The 15917-nt window shown below is 25.5% G+C and overlaps 5 protein-coding genes across 14 annotated transcripts; 3 read left to right on the top strand and 2 right to left on the bottom strand.

Moving 5' to 3' along the window:
* Nucleotides 1-190: 190 nt before the first annotated feature.
* LOC124431903 (protein FMC1 homolog) lies at nucleotides 191-2263 on the top strand. Its single transcript, XM_046980303.1, has 2 exons — nucleotides 191-492; nucleotides 1687-2263. The coding sequence occupies exon 2, from the start codon at nucleotides 1701-1703 to the stop codon at nucleotides 2007-2009; it is 309 nt and encodes a 102-aa protein (XP_046836259.1). The 5' UTR covers nucleotides 191-492; nucleotides 1687-1700; the 3' UTR covers nucleotides 2010-2263.
* LOC124431894 (SRR1-like protein) lies at nucleotides 487-1502 on the top strand. Its single transcript, XM_046980288.1, has 2 exons — nucleotides 487-710; nucleotides 809-1502. The coding sequence occupies exons 1-2, from the start codon at nucleotides 583-585 to the stop codon at nucleotides 1494-1496; spliced, it is 816 nt and encodes a 271-aa protein (XP_046836244.1). The 5' UTR covers nucleotides 487-582; the 3' UTR covers nucleotides 1497-1502.
* LOC124431891 (short/branched chain specific acyl-CoA dehydrogenase, mitochondrial) lies at nucleotides 2049-5841 on the bottom strand. Of its 2 annotated transcripts, none has more exons than XM_046980280.1 (9): nucleotides 5684-5841; nucleotides 4854-4968; nucleotides 4167-4267; nucleotides 3785-3991; nucleotides 3522-3692; nucleotides 3131-3256; nucleotides 2872-3054; nucleotides 2645-2780; nucleotides 2049-2558 (listed from the first exon to the last, which is right to left on the bottom strand). In XM_046980280.1, the coding sequence occupies exons 1-9, from the start codon at nucleotides 5708-5710 to the stop codon at nucleotides 2383-2385; spliced, it is 1242 nt and encodes a 413-aa protein (XP_046836236.1). In that variant the 5' UTR covers nucleotides 5711-5841; the 3' UTR covers nucleotides 2049-2382. The 2 variants fall into 2 exon arrangements, with proteins under 2 accessions (XP_046836236.1, XP_046836237.1); XM_046980281.1 differs by having other exon boundaries at nucleotides 5680-5823.
* Nucleotides 5842-6977: 1136 nt separating this feature from the next.
* Nucleotides 6978-8235, top strand: LOC124431898 (U4/U6.U5 small nuclear ribonucleoprotein 27 kDa protein-like). 4 transcript variants are annotated; one of them, XM_046980296.1, is made up of 4 exons: nucleotides 6978-7188; nucleotides 7260-7423; nucleotides 7512-7672; nucleotides 7777-8235. In XM_046980296.1, the coding sequence occupies exons 2-4, from the start codon at nucleotides 7317-7319 to the stop codon at nucleotides 7971-7973; spliced, it is 465 nt and encodes a 154-aa protein (XP_046836252.1). In that variant the 5' UTR covers nucleotides 6978-7188; nucleotides 7260-7316; the 3' UTR covers nucleotides 7974-8235. The 4 variants fall into 4 exon arrangements, with proteins under 4 accessions (XP_046836252.1, XP_046836251.1, XP_046836250.1 ...); XM_046980294.1 differs by having other exon boundaries at nucleotides 6982-7184; XM_046980297.1 differs by having other exon boundaries at nucleotides 7084-7100.
* A 66-nt stretch (nucleotides 8236-8301) lies between these two features.
* On the bottom strand, nucleotides 8302-15816 carry LOC124431881 (Fanconi anemia group I protein homolog). Of its 6 annotated transcripts, none has more exons than XM_046980258.1 (23): nucleotides 15236-15816; nucleotides 14505-14767; nucleotides 14008-14291; nucleotides 13736-13903; nucleotides 13343-13566; nucleotides 13035-13231; nucleotides 12714-12850; nucleotides 12390-12613; nucleotides 11943-12295; nucleotides 11705-11834; nucleotides 11308-11615; nucleotides 11003-11194; nucleotides 10729-10880; nucleotides 10482-10652; nucleotides 10249-10400; nucleotides 9949-10142; nucleotides 9667-9834; nucleotides 9400-9574; nucleotides 9113-9329; nucleotides 8956-9028; nucleotides 8711-8860; nucleotides 8540-8638; nucleotides 8302-8459 (listed from the first exon to the last, which is right to left on the bottom strand). In XM_046980258.1, exons 2-23 carry the CDS (start codon nucleotides 14586-14588, stop codon nucleotides 8355-8357), a joined length of 3957 nt encoding a protein of 1318 aa, XP_046836214.1. In that variant the 5' UTR covers nucleotides 14589-14767; nucleotides 15236-15816; the 3' UTR covers nucleotides 8302-8354. The 6 variants fall into 6 exon arrangements, with proteins under 6 accessions (XP_046836214.1, XP_046836215.1, XP_046836216.1 ...); XM_046980259.1 differs by having other exon boundaries at nucleotides 14505-14726; XM_046980260.1 differs by lacking the exon at nucleotides 15236-15816 and having other exon boundaries at nucleotides 10255-10400; nucleotides 14505-14819.
* Nucleotides 15817-15917: the final 101 nt, after the last annotated feature.

Raw genomic sequence — 15917 nt, 5'->3', positions numbered from 1 at the left:
CTCATTTAATATATATATAATATATTTTACATATTCTAATTCTTTTTAGAAATTAATTAAATCTATTGACATTAGTTATATATTGTATGCTAACGTTACATTTATTGTTTGGTTTTATGTCAAATGTTTTTTCTCAAATAATTTTTTCGTATATGTCATACCAACGTTTTTAATTTCTATGCTTTATTTCATGATACGTTTTATTTCATGATAATTAAGAGTTCAATTGAGATTATAAATATTGGTAATTAGTAAGGATAGTAATATTATTTTTTATACTAAATTTATCTTTATTTTTCTGTTGTAAGTATAATAGGTTTCAATATGGGTATCATATTCAAATATAATAGCTTCGTATATCGTCTGGCGGCGCTACAAGTTATATATACATATATTAATCCCATTGTATGAGGCAGTATAAGGCATATTTTCGGACATAAAAATAGGTTAAACAGTTAAATGAAGTTTTTTATTTCTGTGAACATTAAATAGGTAAATACAGTTTTAACAATAAAAATTTCAATGTACGTCTTTAATTCATCGAATCATTAATATAATCTTGTAAATGTCATAAATCGTAATATGTCTGAGGACGAATTTATATTAGTGAATCGACGTAGAAGACGTAAAAAATTCGAACCAGTTTTTAGAGAACGATTATCGGTTATAGAATCCAACGAAATTGAAATTGATAAAGAAATGATAGTTCGGTAAGGCGTTATAGTTTCCACAAAATTTGTTCATATTAATATTTAATAAAGTTAATTAACCTCATTTTTATGTTGATTTTTTATATGTAATTTTACAGAAAATTATTTGACGCAGTAACCAAGCTCAAGCGTAGTGTATTTAAGACACATATCTTATATAATGTCACAAAAGTTCTAAAGATTTTAAATGCCAATAAAATATTTGAGATAATCTGTTATGGTTTAGGCCAGTTTTCTCAATATAACTCTTCTAAGTATCAATTAGCTTTATTATTGTTATTAAAAAGACATTATAATTGTCAAGTATCTTTATATGATCCAGCATTTCTTACTAAGGAGATTGAAATTCTAAAAGAATTAAAATTAAATGTCATAGAAACCAATGAAGAGGGTAAACGTAGCATTAGCAACAATGTCACATTTATTTATATGCCACATTGTCCAAGACAATTGATAAATAACTTCTTGTATTCCAATTGGAACGAAAACTTGAGTAACTGTATTCTATTTACTAATAGCTTTTCAGATATAGTAGAGAAAAGTTTAAAATGGCATTTAATGAAATTTGCAAACTATGTGTTACGTATTTACCCATACATGACAGAAATTAAGTTACACAATGATTTTGAATACACAGAAGTATTTTCTACTACTAGTATTCATATTTTTACTAACCAAAGCTTAAGCAAAGTATCATCTAATTTTTGGATAGACAAAGAAGATCCTCATTATCAAGAAAAAGATATTGAATTTATTACTGCAAATGAAATAAATAGATCGTGTTAAATTTTATCTGTTTTTTTATACATTTTGTAACTTTCATTAATCATATTTTCAGATACTGTACGATATCATAAGCTATATATCGATATTATACAGTGTAATTATTTCTAATAGAAAGTTGGTAGTATTTTTGTATTTAAAAGAAAGAAATAAAACAATTAATTTTGCTTTGTCATTTTTTTTGTCTGTGTAGGACGTTCAAGTACAATGAATTCCAATGTCAAGATTATTCGTGCTTTAGCACAAGAATTACGTCATATTTCCTTCAATGATAAACTGAAAGATAATATTACAATGCAATATATTTTGGAACAAGCATATTCCCATAAGGAAACTTCAGAAGTTCTATGCAAAGCTCAAAAAGAATTGAAGAACTTAGCTGAAACGTACCTTTGTTACTTGAGATCGCAAAGAAAGTACAAAGAGATTAAAATGCAATATACTGGTAAAGGAGAAAGAAGTATTAAGGAAACAGCAGATCTTGTTGGTTTTAAATTACCACACGATCCAAAATAAAGGCATACATTGGTAAAAAACATAATCAAACTATCTATGTAGCGTTTGTACAAAGCTTTCTATTATTTTATGATCGACAAAAATACTTTGCTTTGAAAAATATACATTGAACAAGAATTGGAGGTTAGAAAATTATGGTAGAGAATGTACTTAGATTTTTCAACATTGCTTTCTAGAGAGGACTATGTTTTCATAAAATGTGTATAAGTACAACAATTTGCTTAGATAGTATATTAAAAAATATAGTACCAAAACTAGTATATTAATTAATATATCAAAATTAAAAGTACATTTGTATATAGTTGATATACAGCTAATGAATGATTTTATCTGACAATTAAGTACAAAAATGAATACAATTTTATTTTGTCATTTATGAATATTCCTTGCGAATGCATTTGGCAATTGTTGAGAGTTGCATATTACTGGTACCTTCATAAATAGTTCCTATCTTTGAATCTCTAAAATATTTTTCTTGAGGAAAGTCTGTAGTAAAACCAACACCTCCCATAAAGTCTATACATTTTGCTGTTACACGTAAAGCTGTTTCTATAAATAACAATTTTTATAAATTAGTTAATTTGTCCTACAGATAATATATTCTAAATTTTATTTAAATAAACAAACAAACAAACCAGAAGCAACTAGTTTTGCCATCGCTGCTTCTTTTATAATACTTTTTTTAGCATCTACTAATCTGGCTGCATTATAAACAAGTAATCTGGCACTCTCCAATTCAGTTGTAACTTGAGCAATTTGATGTTGCATAGACTAAAAAATTAATGAACATTGTTAACTAATTGAATTAAACAAATTCATGGTAATATTATTCTTACTTTTATTTGATAATATAGTATCTTACCTGAAATGAAAATATATCCTTGCCAAATTGTTGCCTTTCTAAAGTATAGGGTATGGTTGCATCTAAACACCCTTGTGCTATACCGATCATCTGAGCCCCAATACCAATACGTCCTTCGTTCAAAAATTCTGCTGCATATTTATAACCATGTCCAAATTTCCCTAATATATTATTTTCAGGAACCTAATAAGTTATTGTTGTTGAAAATATAATATTCTTTGATCATATTTTTTTGTTTAAAATATTGTTTTTTACTTACTCTAACATTTTCGAAATGTATCATACAAGTTCCTGATGCTTTGATTCCTAATTTATCTTCAGGTTTACATATAATCAGTCCAGGTGTATCTCTTTCCACGAAGAATATTGTAATACCTCGATAACTCTATGATTTACGATCAAGTAAGATATTAGTCGAAGAAAATAATGTGACGGTTAGTACACAATTTATATCTATATATTGTATAAATATACAACTTATAGATCGGACGAATGAAAGTTATAAACTAAGATTTAATACTTAAGATTAATTAGGGATAATGAAATTATATCGTAGTAATAATAAATAAAAGATCGACTTTCCCATATTTGTATATACATATAATAATTATATCATACAACTAGCACTTGAAGTTATTAAATCTACTTACTGCAGAGGTATCAGCATTTGCAAAAACTAAAAATACTCTAGCGATGTCCGAATTTGAAATCCACATTTTTGTACCGTTAATAATATAATCATTTCCATCTTTTTTCGCTTCGGTTTTCAAAGAAAAAGCATCAGATCCTGCACCCGGTTCCGTAAGACAAAAACTTCCTGCCTAAATATTAAAATTATGCTCTATAGGTATTTATTTCCTTCGAAATCAATTTATATATTTATTTAGTATATTACTTAAATTATATCTCTTACGTAATTCTGAGCTAACGTGGTCAGATACTTCTGCTTTTGTTCTTCTGTTCCCACTTTAATAATCAATGAATTGACCAATGTATTATGAATGTCAACGAGAGCAGCAACAGAACCATCAACTTTTGCAATTTCTTCTACGGCTAGAATCGTTGTCATAAAGTTACTTCCCGTTCCACCGTATTCTTCTGGAATTTCTATTCCCATTAACTACGGATAATATGAAGTAAACTATATATTGATTTTTAATTATAGTAAATAGATAAAGCTACATTTTCTTATCGAGTCAAAACAACAACAAAATTTAAAAAAGAGAAAAATTATTAAAGAAAAGATAACACAAATATTATTTACATAATATTATTTACATGAAACATTGACTTACGCCATTTTCAAAAAGTTTATTTAAAAGGTTGTCGTCTATACGTCCCTCTTTTTCCATCTTTCGTACAAGCGGAGCTATATTTTCTTTGGCCAATTTAGCAACTACGAGAAATTACAAGATAAAATATAGAATTAACAATATTACAAAAGGTTCAAAGTACAATATCGTTCTATTATCTTATAATTTATTGTACGAAGCGTTTAAAACAAAACGTTACGAATGTTTATCTCGAAAAAATAGAATTTTTTAAAATATTTTTCAGATAAGAGTTATCCATTTTCTAAGGGAGAAAATTTGGCTTTTTAATAATTTTTTATTTTTTATTTAATGGAAGGTTTCAAAGTAATTGAATAAAGAAAAATATTTACCATAATATCTTTTCCTTAAAATGACTTAAGCCTTGATAAAAGAAAATGTTAAAACACTTTATTTTGAATACGATATAGTACTTATAGAATTATTTTATACGATATAGTACTTATTACTATTGTTTATATATATATAGAAGAAAAATCCTTCTTTCGTAACAATGAAAGTATATAAAGAAGATATTATCAGAATAAAATGATGATAATATCTAAAAATTCCAATATCAATTCCTATGATTCTTTGATACGTCGACATTTTGGATTTAAAAGAAGTGATATTATAGCACAGTATTAAAAAGAATCTGAATTTAATACTCACCAGTCTCTTTCATCATAAGTTCATCATCTGTAAATTGGGTCAGAGGTCCAGGACTGTAGTTGCATTGTGAAACGTACGCTTGTATACATCTTCTTTTTATTAATTTGCGAGATATCTATTAGGGATCATATTGGTTTTCTTTGTTTAAAATACTCGATGATTCTTTTTAATTGGAAATAATAAGTGGAAATAGAATAAATGGAAATGTTACTATAAAGAAATTTATCACACTCATTTGAAATAAATAAATGATTCGTGAAAAAAAAATCAAAGGATTATAATTATACAATCGGAGGAGAAATAATGAAGGAAGAAGAGAATGAGAAAAATCGTTGAATTTCATTGTGCGATTTATCATTAAAAAGAACGATTTAAAAAAATCGAATATCCGATTTTAATCATAACTTCCATTGAATAAATCGATTGTAGTAAATAGAAACATTCTTGTTAAGGAAAATATGCTTCGTCATAATTACTATTTTATAAATTAATACAAAGAAATTTTTCATGCGAATATTTTATATGATTTCTAATAACAAAATTTTATTATGAGGATAATATTCAATATTTAACATTAATACTTCATTGACTTAAATATTAAGCAATTAAGTTAAAACTTTTTTTCTTTGTTCTCTTAATTTACGTATTTAAATATTACATACATTAATAACATTATTAGATTATTCTAATTACTATATATATTAATAATATTATTCGAAAGTTACGGCATACTTTTAACAGATGGAAATAACTGTTTCAAAACAATCTAAAATGAATGAAATTTCTCTAAAAAATAGTGATTGTCGATACAAAAATTCCTACTCACGTACTTGCCGAAGAGTTGATCCAAAATTCATTGTTGATAAAGGCAAATATTCAAATGTTCCAATACCAACTTATTAAACGGTTATTTTACTGTTATATTGTTCGTCGGTTGCCAATGCCTCGGACGTTACGTTAATACTGAACTTAGTAGTCAAACGAATATATAGTATCGTATCCCTATCCCCCCCTTTAAAACAAACCAGTTAAGTGTCATGATTGGGAAACACAATCTTATATAATAAGAAAATAAAATTTCAAGAAATAATATATTATCTTTAATCGTCAAACTATTTTATTTGATCGTTTTTACAAAATACATTTTTATGTAAGTTTATGTATAACTTTATTTATAAGATATATACAAATGCACGTTATTTGTTCTCTTATCAGAAGTGAACACAGATGTTTATATAGGTACTTGTCATCAGAATTAAATTATAGATACTTTTCAACGAATTTAACATAATCTAAATTACGAGTATCTCTGTGTGAAGTGTTAAAAGCTTTTGAGTCAATGTTAATGAATTTTTTATATACTTACATATATATATATATATATATATATATATAAAAAAAAAAACAAAGAGATAAACGGCTTCAAAAAGATATTTTCCGTTATACACTTGGGAATTATTAACGTATAAATATATATTCGAATTTTTTTCACGAAGAATTCATTCTCAAAGATGTAATTTGAATTATATATATTTTTACACGCATAGACATATATTTTATATTTTAAAGTATTGTCTTACAACAGCATATTTAGACCATTAGATTGATTACTTCAGTTTTCATACATAATTCATGCTTACGTCAGATTTCATAAATAATATCAATATATGTAATATCAAATTATAAACATGTTTATTTAGTGTGAACTTGAAATATTGATAGATCATTATTATGTTATCATTAACATGTAAAATAACAATATTTTAAAAACCGATATGTTAATCAACATTGTTTTTAACAATCGAATGTTATCGTTGTTATGTCCTGTTGAAATAAAAATTACATTTTCACTTCAAATGAAAATACATACTTGTTCTAATATTTTTATTATTATCACTTCAAATTAATAATTATTCAATTTTAGTGCCATTGTATATATCGTAATTACATGTGCTAACAGGTAGTTTACTACGTGAAACAACAACATAAATAAAGGTCATGTTGAAATAAAAATTACATTTTCACTTCAAATGAAAATACATACATGTTCTAATATTTTTATTATTATCACTTCAAATTAATAATTATTCAATTTTAGCGCCATTGTATATATCGTACTAACATTATGCTAACAGGTAGTTTACTACGTAAAACAACAACATAAATAATGGTCAACAGCAGTAGCAGCAAATAGCGCTTTCAAATGTTCAATGTATTCGTTAATTATTTGACTAAGTGAAAATATAAGTAAATATTTTTATCTACGCAATCATAGAAATATGTTTATTTTGTATATGATACAATATTATACTATTTTATAAATATTTCATAGTAGGTACATAACCTTTTAGCATACTGTCAATACACTTTAGAAATTTTAAAACGTCTATATATTTTTCTTTAAAGATTTTTATAATGTCGTGTAAGCAGTTTTAACAATTTTATATTTAAAATACAAATGTAATGGGTCGAAGTCATACCCCGTCGCCTGGAAGACGACGTGATCGTTCCAGGGAACGTGACCGCGACAGAGATCGTCGAAGACGACGATCTCGCGAAAGACGTCGGAGGTATGTACAAGAATGGTAAGAATAATAAATCGATTTTTTATCATTTTTGTATTCGATAAAAGTTAACATAATGTCGATTCCATCGTAGATCTGCAGAACGTGACAGAGTAAAATCAAGAGATAGAGATAGAGAACGAGATCGTGATCGAGACAGACATAAACGATCATACAGTAGATCTAGATCTAGAGAACGAGACAGACCTAAGCCCAGAGCCAAATTATCTACGGCAGAACGTCCTGTTATCACAGGTATAATGAGAATAAAAATAATTTTACAGTAATAATAAAATCATATTTTTTTCTATATTTTATGTAAATATCTGTAATTATGGTAAGCGTGGTTTTTCTTATAGAGGCTGATCTTCAAGGAAAAACACCGGAAGAACAAGAGATGATGAGAATGATGGGTTTTTGTGGTTTCGATACCACCAAAGGTAAGAAGGTAGAAGGAAATGATGTAGGCGCAGTACATGTTATTCTAAAAAGAAAGTACAGACAGTACATGAATAGAAAAGGAGGTTTCAATAGACCACTTGATTTCGTGGCATGAATATCTCAGCTTTTTAATTTTCCAATTGCTAATATTTTTTTAATTCAGTTCTTTATAATTAAAAACATATAATCCTCGTATATCCTCTTCCTTTTCTTTAAAGTTTTCACAACATGAATAATTTATTTCATTGAGAACATACAATGCATGAATTAATAATGCGGCAAAAAAGTTCATAGACAGTTTAAGTACATTCTTGCTCTCAATTATATTTTATATAATTAAAAAAAAATAATATACATTTTCATATCAATTATAAAAATATGGAGTTAAATTTTATTAAATCATACATACAAAAATAAAATCAAGATATTTCATATAATTCTCTAATACTTGTTCATTTAATAAAATTTATCAAATTAAAAAGCCTCTAAAAACTATTTATGACTCAGTCAAAGAATGTTCTGTTATGGATGATGAATTATTATCCAAATCATGTGTAAGACTGTTATTTATATTTGTGACATTAGTGCGTTGCGTGCTTAACTATTAAATAGAAAATAAAAAATGTAATTGTTAATTATTGATGAATTAACAGATAATACATGATATAATTATTTTCTTACCATACTGACATCTATTTGTTCAAGAGATTCTGTTAATCGTGAATCTAATATTCGGAAATCACGTGTTACGCTATGTTTGATATAATTTTCTAAAGGTACCTAATAAAACAAAAACCATTATATATAATAATTCAATTTATAAGATTCTATAAAAATAAATTTGCATTCTACCCCTGTTTTTTTTGCAAGGAGCAGTACTTCTTTACTAAACTGTTCAATTTCATAAACAACACGTGGTATTAATTTAGTTTCTTTTAAAATATGATTTTTTTGTATATTTGTATCTGTCTTTAATCGTTTTTTGTCTTTACTTTGGCTTTCCTATACCAATAGAAGGAATAAAAAATATGTATAAAAATATGAAATATTAAAACTTTTATATATACATATATTATTAATTTTTGAATATCACGTACCTCTATGTGGGTTACTAAATTATAAAAAGTAGATTTTAATGGTTTTCCAGCTAATTGTATCACCTGAATAAACCTAAAAAATAATAATCAAAAAGAAATTTATAATTTATAACAAAATTGGATTATTTATAATTTGTAACAAACTCCAAACCCTCACCTAACAGCATGAAATGCTGCATTTCCACTGCTCGATTTATTATAAAAATATTTAGTAAGTTTACTCAATATGTTATACAATTGTTGTAAGTTCTTAAATATCGAGTTGGTAGATTGACCTGGATCGATAGATATGTTGGCCAATGTATAAAGTATTTGAATGATATAAGACAATTGTCTGCATAAATTGCGTTCTTTTTCTACTAAATCTTCTGCATCTATTACAATATTAAAGAAATATTCATTATTAAAAATCCATCAACATTTATTAAATAAATCAATACGTACGTTGTTCATTATTAATATTAACAACATTCATTATTGCAAGTTCAGCTTTCAAACGTTCTAAAAACCAAGACACATTATCTAATTTATTTTTTATGTAATGATTAAGTACGCTATAAGCTTGCACAACTGTATTTTCGTTTATAATTTTATATTTTTCATTTTTTGATGTTTCAATCTGTAATAAAGATACATATAAGAGAAAAAAAAATTTTTATTTAATATATCAATTCTATAGACTATAATTAATTGCGTGTAAAGTTAACGAACCTTATGTATCATACCCAGTTTCTCTGATATTTCCAGACAAATATCATTTAATATTTCTCCATTGTCTTTATCGCAGTCTTCTATCCATAAAAGGATTTGAAGGATCAAAATAGCTGTAGAAACACTGATGCCTTCCGTTTGTGAACATTTACTAATCCATTCAAAAATCTATAATTTAGTGGTTAGTTAACATATGAAACATAACATAAATATTTAATATAATGCTATTAATAAAATATCTATCATATGTAAAAATGTTAATAGTAATGTGTTTCTACAAACTTTTTTAGTATTTTTTTCATAAAAGTTCAATTGATGCACAAATTGTTGTATAATTTCTAAAAGTATTAACGACATTTGTTTATAAAATTCAGGCTCATCAGAATCTTGTTCGAAAGAAATTTTCAATGGAGCTTTGAAAGACAAAATAAATGTTTCTAATTGCATATTAAAACTTTCCATTGGTTTTTCATTACCTAATGACAAACAAAATATTTAAGAAATGTAAAAATAAAAATGTAAAAATAAGTTAAGCAAAAAGACATTTTGTTTTTACTTTTTCTATTGTAGAAAAATACATACACATACTATAAATAAATTGTGGCAATTGAGAAGAAAACTTTGAACATATTAGACAACAATATTCCTTAAAACACTGTAAAGCTAATAATGTTCCCTGTTGATCATCATTAAATGCATTTCTAAATTCCAAAATTACATTTTTATAGAGTAATCTATAAGAAAATAATTCTTAAGATTAGCACATGCGAGATAAAAGTAACATAAAAAGTATTGCACATATTCAATGCTCTTACTCCCCAATTTTATGATACACTTTTATATATTGTTTTTTGTGTTTTTCAAAGTCTGGAATACTTAATAATATTATTGTTTGAAAAGTAGAAATGCAACTTTGTAAAATATAATGATAAAAGTCTCTATGTGATCTTAAAATCTTAGCTTCATCATTGTCTGACCACTTGTCTCTACAAAATAACAATATTAATGCTTGATTTACTTTCATTTCTTTTTTTAATAAAATATATATTAAATATTACTAACAAATAATGTAGTTCTAAAATTTTACACACTATGTTTAGACTTATATTTCCATTTGGCAATTTTATAATATCTGAATGGCTTTGCTTCTTAAATGTAGTGTTATTTGCATCTTTATTTTTTTTATTTTTGTTTCCCTTCTTTTTTCTTATATTCTACAATAAGTATAAATTTAGCGTATAATATATATTATTATATGAAGAGTATGACATTTATAATTTAATATTCATCATATAAAAATGTAACCAGAAAATATTGATATTATTTTCAAAATTACCTTAATAATGTCCATTAACCTATTATATCCTTTAAAAAGACCATATATACTTTTTGCTATATTTTTACTTTCATTAACCCAGGAATTAACTCTGAATGATATTAAAGATTCATATACGCCTATCATTTCTTTTAAATTATGTAATTTTTGTTGTGATTTTGGTGTATTATCAAGTAAATTCATTATATCATCCTATAAGATTAAGAATTAATATTATTATGCACAATTCTTATCATTATAAATCTTATTCTTTTAAATGAATAATTATTTGTAAAAATTGCTTTTAACCAAAGAGATATTCATACCAAATTTAAATGTTCCGTTTCAGTTCGTATCATCCTTATACATAGTGACTCTAGAATGATAGCAACTTTATTTAAAATTTCCCAATCTTCTAAAGCTGTTTTTATATAAATTGCTTGTAATACAGAAATCAATGTGGCTATAGGCTCTTTTGGAACAATTTGTATATCGTTTATATCAGCACTTAGATCAATCTTTAATGGAGGTAATACATTTTCATCTATTTCATAATAAAGATTCAATTGAGCAAGTAATATTTCCACTATGTATTCCGATAGTTCAGGATTCTTAATTACAACTTCATATAATCCTGAAAAGAAAATATATTATTACATATTATGCACATATATACATACTCTTTATATTTATGATTATTTTATATTATTATATATATTCTACCTTCATATAAATGTGATCTGACTTCATATTCTTGAGTAAAACACTTTTTTAATATATTTAATATGTCGACACATAATCTTTTATTGCATCCATAATTATTTCCTATATTATTGTGTTTTTCTAAAGTTACCTAAAAAATATAATAAGATTTAATACAAAATAACGTTATAACATTATAATAATAATGCATTGATGCATTTTAATTAGAAACATATAATAGTCTATTCTTTGCATTTACCTGAGTTAATATGGATGTCGAATTAGATAATGTGATAGACATGGAGGAATTTCTAGAACAATCATTTGAAAGATTTCTTCTAGAATTCATTTTTAACATTTTTAATAGTTCAAGAAAACCAGTTACTGCCATTTTACGTGTACATATTCCTTTTCTATAGAGAGCCTTTCTCAATGATAACATAAGATTGTCTTTTATATTAGATGAAACATGTATCAATGGCAAAACTGCGTAAAGAATTTGTACAGCTGCAGTACCAGGTACACATAGCAATTGATCAAGAAGAGTAATTATATAAGTTTGAAAATCGAGCACATTCATTGCTAATTTAGAGCACATATATGCCAAACAATCTGAAAATAAAAATAAACAAATCATTTATTATTATCATGCAATATTGAAAAATATTTTTATATTACTTTCTTTTTTTGAAATAAAATATCATACCTGTGTACTGCGATATTAACAAACCACCTGCCACTATTTTATCAGTTAATAATTGAAGTACAGAACCACATATTTCATGTCTTTTCTTCATTAATCTTTGAAGTATCTGTATACCAATGTTATGTATTGGATATTTATTAACTTTTCCAATTGTATGTTCTGTATCCATAAGCACAAATCCTAACTCCATAATTCCTTTTAATACAACATGACGGTCTTTATCACTAGAATTAATTAATAGAATTAATTAATAAAAAAATTTTATTTCACGTATTCATAGGAATATATATATATATATATATTCTTGTATATATATATGCATACCTATTTGCTATAACTTGATCTATAATATTCATAATATCACAATTATTATTCATTAAAGAGTTTAACCAAGCACTATTCTTACATTTTTCATCATCTTGCATTTTTCTTAAAATCGTCTGATGAAGCATTTCAAAAACCTATTTTTACACATTTTTGAAAATTTAATATGAGAGAGAGAGAGAGAAAGAGAGAAAAAGAGGGAAAATGCATTTAACAACCTTGATATCAATTTATAAATAATTGAAGTATAAAGTTTTTGAAATTTTCAATAGAAAGAAAACAAATGTATATATCATGCAATAAAAAGTATTTACTTGTTACCTGTTCTTCATGTACACTGGAGATTATAAATATTGTAGATAAAATGAAAGGTTCTAATATATATTCTGGTACTATAGAAAATTTTTTAAATGCAAGTATCAAATCTTTTATACATTTATAATGTAATTGTGTGGCATGATGTATGTGAAACAGTACATTACTTTCTGCATCTTGTATTTCTTTTAAACTTGTTGTACCTATAAGTATAGAAATATAAATATAAGAAACTCATAATATATATATATATATATATATATATATCTATAAACTGTTTATTAAAAAAATATTAAAAAAATAATACTACTTACTAATATCGTCTAAATTATTCTCTTTTTCTTTACTATTTGCATTTGAATAATACGATGCAAAATATTTACGCAGTGATACAATCAAATGTATACAACTAGAATTACTACATAATCTAAGAGTCTGATATACAAAAGGCGGTATTTCATTTAAAGCAATCATGCAAAGTTTATGACACAATGCAATAATTACCACATTCAGATCTTTTTTCTCCAGAATCATGTCTCTGTTAAAAGGAAGATCAAATTATAAAAAAAAAACTATAAAAATATGCATATTCAAAATCATATGTTATAATATTACTCCTCTGTTTGTTCCAACATTAGAACTATTAAAAAATAAAAAGAAGTTAAGATTAATTTAAACTACATTTTCTTTAAAATTAATAAATTTACCCAAACATTTTCGCTAGACATGGTACAATGCTAGGCTCCCAGTGGCTGTTACATATGGATTTAACGATAAGCGTCTTATATTCACTTCCAGTGACTTCTGAATTCATATAATCAATATATTTTTCTTGTTCTAAGATTTCTAATAACACCGGTAATAAATCTTTCCAACTAAAATATTTATTATTTATTTATATTATTACTTATAGTATTTTGTAATTGTTATATATTTGAAAAATATTAGATAACAGTTTAAAAGATAAATATCATCATACCTGTAGAAGTTATCTTCGTTTGAATAAATATTAGAAGTAGAAAATTGTACTAATTGAATTAGACAATTCTTTGAAAAATTAGGAAAATCCATAGCTATAAGACTGATGATTTCTTCTGCGTGATTACTATTAATTTTAGCACTTCCTAGAGTTTTTAGTATGGCTTTCACTACTTTTAATTTGTTTTCAGAAAATTTGTCAGCATTACAAAATGCTTGTAGTATTTCATCCAGCACTTTTACTATATCTGCGCTATAAATCTTATCAGATAATACTTTGCAAAGCTGAAACAGGAAAGATAAATTTGAATATTTTCTAAAAATATAATTTTTTAATTAGTACAATTATATATGTTAAGTATTGCTATCGTCGGTAAATTGACGTTGATGACTTAATATGCTAAAGAAATTAATATTCTTTTAATCCTGACACGAGTTTTATTTGAACTAAATATTATTTCATTTAAAATAAAACTAAGTTATTTCTTCTTGACTCACTTCTTCTATATTTACATTCTGTACGAATTTGTGTAATCGTGGTCGATCTTTTCGACCCATTAGATCTTGTAATTTCGCATACATATTTGTTCTGTTTTACAAATTTAACAAATAAATTTATCCATTAATCGTATAGATCTATACGATTACTAACATTATTTACTACCCATTTGGAAGATTTTAAGAAGGTTATATTCACTCTGAGAATATTTCCCCATTGTCCTGCACATGCAGAGAAAGCGTTATATTGCTCGTAGCGCTATCTGAAGAAAGTAGTATATTTCATATAAGAAAAACGATAAGATTAATATAAAGAGTAAAAAATATATATGTTCATACATATAGTTTATTATATCGTTAAATAGTATTAAATTAATTGAAAAAAGTAATACATCAAAAAATTCGCCATATATTAATATCTTTTTACATTTATTCTATTTTCTTCAGCTTAAAGCAAAAATATATTAAAGTAAAAAAAATAAAAATGTAATATTATGTTAAAAGATATAATGAGTATTAATATAATTAAAATTATCATTATATACGTATCATTAAATATGTCATTCGTATTATTTACAACAGGAAGTTAATATAATGACGTTCTTAACCATGATAGCGAAAAAGTATATAGGTGATGTTAGAGTAGATTACGTCATCTCATGTATTAAATGATGAGAAATATTAAAGGAGAAGGGATAGTGTCGCGTTAGGTAAAGGAAACTGACGGTAACCTTATAAGATCATTGAAACTTCTGCAGTATTGATTCGTGGAAGGTAAACGCTATGTGAATGGCCTCATTCGAGAGAGAGAGAGAGAGAGAGAGAGAGAGAGAGAGAGAAAGAAAGTATGTTACAAGCGAATACTTCAGATGTACATATAAAATACTGCTCTCTCTTATTCTCTCACTTTTCAGTTATCCGAAGATGGAAGAAAACTATATTTTAGAAATATTTTTCTTTCAAGTTAAAACAGATATTTTTGGGTAGGACGAATAGTACATTAAATTTTCTAAGCAGTTGCATCGAAAAGCGAAGAGAAGGATCGGTCGGTTGCACTCCGTCTGAGTTTAAACTAGTTATAACCGTATATACTATTTTTAGACGAATCTTGAAATGTCGTAGAAAAGAAATACACTTTTCTACTAAGAGAGGGTACGAGTTCTAAATTTATCTGCCCCTTATGTCGTCGACCTTGCATAAACGATCTAATTGCATACCGTCAACGTAAAAGCGATACTCATACGTTTTGGAACAGTTAATGGTTTTTGAATAATAATTTATTATACCCTAATAAAATATTATAAATACATGTGTATACATATATAAATATATATAAATATATTTATTTATTTATTTATTTGTACCATATATACATAATTATATATATATATATATATATATATATATATATAT

The sequence above is a fragment of the Vespa crabro genome, chromosome 22, assembly GCF_910589235.1.
Source record: "Vespa crabro chromosome 22, iyVesCrab1.2, whole genome shotgun sequence".
In the NCBI taxonomy this organism is placed as follows: domain Eukaryota; kingdom Metazoa; phylum Arthropoda; class Insecta; order Hymenoptera; family Vespidae; genus Vespa; species Vespa crabro.
This window is presented reverse-complemented; position numbering and strand designations above follow the sequence as displayed.

What these genes read in the sequence shown, in the direction of transcription:
- LOC124431891 (XM_046980280.1), bottom strand. Translation starts at nt 5,710, where the DNA reads ATGAATTTTGGATCAACTCTTCGGCAA. An exon ending in ACTTATGATGAAAGAGACTG is followed by an intron (nt 4,268 to 4,853) that starts GTGAGTATTAAA and finishes AATTTCTCGTAG; the next exon opens with TTGCTAAATTGGCCAAAGAA. An exon ending in ATAAACTTTTTGAAAATGGC is followed by an intron (nt 3,992 to 4,166) that starts GTAAGTCAATGT and finishes TATTATCCGTAG; the next exon opens with TTAATGGGAATAGAAATTCC.
- LOC124431881 (XM_046980258.1), bottom strand. Translation starts at nt 14,588, where the DNA reads ATGTATGCGAAATTACAAGATCTAATGGGTCGAAAAGATCGACCACGA. An exon ending in AACGAAGATAACTTCTACAG is followed by an intron (nt 13,904 to 14,007) that starts GTATGATGATAT and finishes TAAATATTTTAG; the next exon opens with TTGGAAAGATTTATTACCGG. An exon ending in CGACATCCATATTAACTCAG is followed by an intron (nt 11,835 to 11,942) that starts GTAAATGCAAAG and finishes TATATTTTTTAG; the next exon opens with GTAACTTTAGAAAAACACAA.
- LOC124431903 (XM_046980303.1), top strand. Translation starts at nt 1,701, where the DNA reads ATGAATTCCAATGTCAAGATTATTCGTGCTTTAGCACAAGAATTACGT.
- LOC124431894 (XM_046980288.1), top strand. Translation starts at nt 583, where the DNA reads ATGTCTGAGGACGAATTTATATTAGTGAATCGACGTAGAAGACGTAAA. An exon ending in GATAAAGAAATGATAGTTCG is followed by an intron (nt 711 to 808) that starts GTAAGGCGTTAT and finishes GTAATTTTACAG; the next exon opens with AAAATTATTTGACGCAGTAA.
- LOC124431898 (XM_046980296.1), top strand. Translation starts at nt 7,317, where the DNA reads ATGGGTCGAAGTCATACCCCGTCGCCTGGAAGACGACGTGATCGTTCC. An exon ending in TCTCGCGAAAGACGTCGGAG is followed by an intron (nt 7,424 to 7,511) that starts GTATGTACAAGA and finishes ATTCCATCGTAG; the next exon opens with ATCTGCAGAACGTGACAGAG. An exon ending in AGAACGTCCTGTTATCACAG is followed by an intron (nt 7,673 to 7,776) that starts GTATAATGAGAA and finishes TTTTTCTTATAG; the next exon opens with AGGCTGATCTTCAAGGAAAA.